The 5459-nt window shown below is 59.1% G+C and overlaps 1 protein-coding gene across 1 annotated transcript; it reads right to left on the bottom strand.

Moving 5' to 3' along the window:
• Positions 1-1446: 1446 nt before the first annotated feature.
• Positions 1447-5005, bottom strand: NKX3-2 (NK3 homeobox 2). Its single transcript, XM_039698774.1, has 3 exons — positions 4994-5005; positions 3452-4106; positions 1447-3005 (listed from the first exon to the last, which is right to left on the bottom strand). Exons 1-3 carry the CDS (start codon positions 5003-5005, stop codon positions 2527-2529), a joined length of 1146 nt encoding a protein of 381 aa, XP_039554708.1. The 3' UTR covers positions 1447-2526.
• Positions 5006-5459: the final 454 nt, after the last annotated feature.

The raw sequence follows: 5459 nt of genomic DNA, 5'->3' as shown, positions 1-5459 counted from the left end.
CCGTATCTGCCAAGGGACTGCTGCATCTGGAGCGCTCCTTTCGGCAGCAGGACCGCCGACACGCCCGGCAGAGCAAAACCAAACCCAAAACATTTCCTCCGGTGCCACGACGGCTCTGGGAACAGAGCGCTGGTCCCCAGCTCTTGCTGGGGCTGGGGCAGCCCACGGGCAGCCACCGCTGCCGAGTGCTGCTGGAGGTGCCAGCGCAGGGACATCTGACCCGCGGGGTGCCCGAGCCCGGGCAAAGCGGAATGACAGCCAGGGAGGCCGGAGCGAGGGGCTGGCAGGGAAAAAGCCCGGCTGCGCCTTGGGGCGGCTCGCAGGGGCAGCGGCCGGGAAGCGATGGGGCGGCAGGGGCTTCCTGCAAGCCACCTCGCGCCCGGGAGCCGCAGCGAAAGCTATGCGAACCAGAGAGAAAGAAGAGAAGCCCGTGGTGATGAAGACTCATCGGCGCCCAGACAACGCGGCCGCCTGTGAGCGGGGTCCGGCAGGGCTCCATCGGCGCGGGGAAACAGCTGCAGCCATCACCGGCTCCGGTCCCTCCGAGCGCCACTGCCCGGCCCCGGCCCCCGGGGAAGCTGCCCACCCCAGGTCGGCCTGCCCTCCCCTGCGGCCAGCACCGGCCTCGGCGGAGACGCCCGAGGACAGCAGCCGACGGCGGGGAAGAGCCGCCAGCACCGCGCCGAGGGTCCGGGCTCTACAGAGGCTTGGAGGAGACTCAGTCCAAGGCGGGAGGCTGCCCCAAGTGGCTGTCGCGGCAGTGTCGGGATACAGACGGCCTGGGCAGTTTCGTCGAGGTCGCCGAAGCCCCCTCTTGCAGCCCAAATCCTGAGCCCGCGCCCCCGGTCTCTCTGCCAGGCTCCGGCAGAGAGAAAACAATCCACCGACCCACGCACCTGCCCAGGATCCGCCGAGGTTGCAAACGGGAACGGCCCGCGGTAGAGGGGCCGCAGCCTGCACGGCGAGGCTGCCACCGACCGGGAAAAGCAGTTCGAGGTCCCAGTGGCTCCTCCGACTGCACCGCGTCCTCACCGCTACCAGCACCCGTAAATTCAGCCACTGATCCCGGCTCTCCGGCAGATGGGGGATCGCTCCATCTGCGACAGGCGTTACCAAAGAAGTGATTAAGGCGCCCGGCCAGAGCTCCTGGGTTCCCTCCGCCTCCCATAGAGGGAACGGGCATCAGCGCTGACTGCTGCAGCCAGGAAAGGCGGCACAGATCTCTGCCAGGCCCTACGATCATCACCGTGCAAGTGGGAAAAGGAGGGATGTGGTCTGAGCTACGGCCTGAGGTCTGCTGCAGGGAAAAAATATCACTGGGGAAATCCGTGTCCGCTCTCAGGAACGACAGAAACAGCAGAGGTAAGTGTTAAACTAAGTTTATAAATTAAAAAAAAAAAAAAACAACAAAAAAACAAACAACAAAACAAGTACAGCGGGTAGCTTACAAACATTCACAATTCATTTGAAGTAAATAATCTAGTTGAGTGCACAGTGCCATTAAAAGGGAAATGGAGGGGGAAAAAAAAAGAAGGGAAAAAAAAAGCAACGAGTTACCTTGGAAGAAAGAGACTGTAATTACATTGCTGAGCAGATCAGAAACCCCCACCCCTGGAGGAGAGCTCTGCAGAAGAATTGTAAAAGGCACTGATGGTATTAAAGTTTCCTGTTACATCGATTTCTTAAAAAGCCTGACTAGAAATATTCACATTGAATATAAAAATAACAACAACAACTTTAATACATCTGGAAAGTGCGAAAAATCCATAACTCCTCCCTCCCCGAACACGGAAAGATCTCAGGAAAAAAAGGAAAAGAAGTCAGAGTTTCGATATAAGTCTCACCCTTTTGTGACATATTTATCCTTTCCCAGGGATCATGGAGTACAGGAATAACATGAGCAACAAGAGCAGGGGGACCTGAAAGAGGCTTCCATACATTCAGCACCATACAAGGCACACTCAGTTTGCAACAAGTTGGAAGACCAAGGACTCAGACGACAAAAATAATCTTCCTTACAATCCACTGAGGGAGTCCTTGATCTCCTCTTTTGGCTTGCATTTGGTTTTACAGGTTGTACTTTTTTTTCCTCTCCTTTGTTTTCTCTCTCTTTTTCTCCACACAAGATCGAGTCTCTACCCATCCGAAGCAAAATAAAACAAACAAACAAAAAGTCTACACCAAATACACTGACAACATGGATACCATGAACGAGTTGTGCCGAATTGCAAGAGTCCTCGGCTGGCGGGATGGGGACAGGGTGAGGGTCAGGGTGGGGGTAGCCAAGAAGTCCTATGTTGAAAGAGGAGAGGGTGAGGAACCATCCAAAAATATTAATAATAAAAATAACAATAAAATAATAATAAATACTGTCCGAGGCACTGAGAGCTGCAGCTGGGGCTCTGGACTTGAGAAGCTGAACGGATGGATTGACGGATGGGGGGGTGGCAGAGGGAAGATGGGTTTCCTGGCTGCCCGTGTGTATGGCGGGGGTGCCGGGGCCGGGGGGCTGTGTATGTGTGCCTCTCACTGGGTGCCGGCAGCTGCGGCGCAGGTGGACAGAGCCCACCCGGGAAGGCAGTAGTAGGGGTAGTAGTAGGATGGCTGGAGAGAGAGCAGCGAGGGCGGCCGCAGCACCTCGCCAGGGTGGTACTGTCTCTGGTCGTCGCGCACCAGCACCTTGACGGCCACCTTCTTGGCGGCGGGGGCGGCGGCCAGGAGGTCGGCGGCCATCTGCCGCCGCTTGGTCTTGTAGCGCCGGTTCTGAAACCAGATCTTCACCTGCGTCTCGGTGAGCTTCAGCGAGGCGGCCAGGTCGGCCCGCTCGGGCCCCGACAAGTAGCGCTGGTGGTTGAAGCGCCGCTCCAGCTCGAAGACCTGCGCGTGGGAGAAGGCTGCGCGAGAGCGCTTCTTCCGCGGTTTCGGAGCGGCCGCCGCCTCCTCCTCCCCCGGCAGCAGATTCCCGCACTTGCCCGCTCCGTCCTCTTCCTCCGGAGGGCTGCGATCTGCGGGCAGGGCGAGAGCACGGCGGTCAGGGCAGCCAGGCACCGGGACAGCGGCATCCGCGCTCCTCGCGGGGCCCGCACCCGCGCACAGGCGCGCTCCCCGCGGCCAGCCCGCAGCGACCGGGCGAGCGGAGAGCCCGCCGAGCCGCTGCCCGCCCCGTCGCCGGGACAGCCGCCGCCGGTGGCCGGGGCTCCTCGCTCTCCTTTAAGCGCCGGGCGCCCTGGCGAGCTGCGGGCTCAGCCGGGCCAAAGACCCTCCCCGATCCGCCCTCCCTCGCCCCGCGGGACGTGTTTCGGGTTTTTTCTCCCCCCCGGCACAACCGAGCCTGTCGCACAGCTCCGGGGAGCCGGCGGAGAGCCACGGTCATCTCCCGTTCCCAGCCCTCCGGGACCCTCCCGCCCTCCTCGCGCGGGTGCGGAGGAGCCGCCATCGGGGCCGCCCGTACCTGAGACGGCGGCCGACATCTCGCTGTCGCTGAGGCCGGTGGTGTCCCGCTCCGCCGCCTCCGGGGGCTGCGCCTCCTCCTCCGCCGGCCGCCCCCCGCCCGTGGCTTCTGCGAGGCGGGCGCTGCCACCGGCGCCCTCCTCCTCGGAGCGCCGCTCGCCCTCGGGGTCCTCGCTGAGCGCGGAATCCGAGTCGGGCGCGCGCCGGGGCGCGCCGTCTCTTAACCCCTTGCGGCCCGCGGGGCGCCCCCGCCGCCCCCGGCGCCCGCGGCCGAGGAGACCCTGGAAGGGACGGTCCCGCTCCGTGGCAGAAAGCGGCGGCTTCCGCCTGAGAGTGAGGGGTCGTAGTGCAGAGGTGTTTCCCCCCTCGCCGCGCCTCAGCAGAGCGCTGCAGCCTGGCGCCGGGGAAAGGTTCGGTCCCGAAGGGAGAAGTGGCGGAGACGGGACCGACGCCGTAGTCTGGCGTGAATTGCTGCGTGCCCTGGGGAAGGGCTTCGGAACTCGCCTGTGCTGAATCTGTCGGGGCCGAGACGCCGTGCCGGTGCGGGGGAACGAGCCGTGTACGTGCGGCGGGATGAGCGCCCAAGCCCGCGGCCGCCCGCGCTGTCGGGGTAAACGCAAATCAGCCTCGGCCGCTTTTGAAAAATGCGCTTTTCGCTATTGCGTTTGTTTAAAAACACGGTCGGGTTTATACTAAGTACGGTCTTCTGTCTATGTGGCTTATAAAGCCCGTATTAGGAAAGCAATTTCTCCCAGATTAAACTCTTTTCCCTAAATGATGCTTTCCCTAAAAGAAATCGGCCCTACACAGGAAGACTTTGGAAACTGATACACGCACATGAATTGTATATCTGCGACTCGTTGCCAAAACAACAATATGCCCCCAAGCATCATACTTTCCTCTTTTTCAAATATTATTGGCATTCTCGGAGCTAATAAAAATAGCGGCAAGGGTATCAAGCAGGTACACGAGAAATGAAACGCCTGTGCTTCACGAACATGGGTGTTTGGTGCTGGTGAGCGCGGCAACATAAGGAGATAAAGCACAGGAAAAAGACACCCGCAAACCCGCTTTGCTCCATCAACAAAATTCTCAGGGCGTCACCGGGCTTCTCCACAGGCGTGTGGCCACCGCCAACACCTCCCTACCTGATCTCACAGAGGTGAACGTCGGTTTGCAGTAGACTACGAAGCGACAATAATTGATTATCAACGACTCTGGCACGAATTAAATGGTTTCAATCATACTTTTTACATCAAAATTAAATCAATAAAATAAATAATCCCACTTTCATACACAGCGCAAAGCTGGAGTGCACCTCTGCGTGATGAAGCGGGAGCTGTCTTTATCTTTCTGAACAAACTCAGACCATTTTAATAGCCCTGCTTGGACCCACCTTTTACCTAAATTTTTCCTAGGAAAGCCACCGCTTTGCCACCAAAGACTTGGGTATGACGATACACTAAAAAATATCCAAAGGGGAATTTTTAAGAGCTGGAAGTAAACGAGAAGCATCTAGGGAAGCTGCGAGAAATCCACTTACGAGAATATACATAGGGGGCTAGGAAGGGTGTCCTGCACGAGTGTTTTAAAGGCTCCTTAACAGCCAAGCGATGAAATTTGGGATGTCAGAAGAGATGAGCGGCCTCAGACGCGGGGACAGAGGAAGGGCTGGAGGTGCGGGTCGTGGGAGTCGAGGTTTGGGTTGATGGCCAGAAGGGGCACGCGGAGAAGGGAGTCCCGGCCAGGGAGCTCCGGCCAGGGATTCTCTTCAGTCGGGCTCTGCTCAGGTGGGCAGAGCGCTCCGAGAGGGGCAAAGCGGGCGGCTGCCGGGGCCGGCGAGCGGCGGGAGCAGAGCGAGCCTCTCCCGGTGCAGCCTCCCGCCGTGCTCCGGCACACGGAGTCCAGCCCAGGAAGACCCTGATTTACAGAGTTTCGTGCCCAAGCTGTTAGAATACCTGCATATAGTTTACAGTGGCTGTAATTCTTTGCTAATTTACTCAGCTCTT

This window comes from Passer montanus, unplaced genomic scaffold, assembly GCF_014805655.1.
Source record: "Passer montanus isolate IOZ18808 unplaced genomic scaffold, ASM1480565v1 scaffold13, whole genome shotgun sequence".
Lineage (NCBI taxonomy): Eukaryota > Metazoa > Chordata > Aves > Passeriformes > Passeridae > Passer > Passer montanus.
This window is presented reverse-complemented; position numbering and strand designations above follow the sequence as displayed.

Coding starts and splice junctions, on each gene's coding strand:
- NKX3-2 (XM_039698774.1), bottom strand. Junction 3,006..3,451: donor GATGTCGGCCGCCGTCTCAG/GTACGGGCGGCC, acceptor CCCTGCCCGCAG/ATCGCAGCCCTCCGGAGGAA.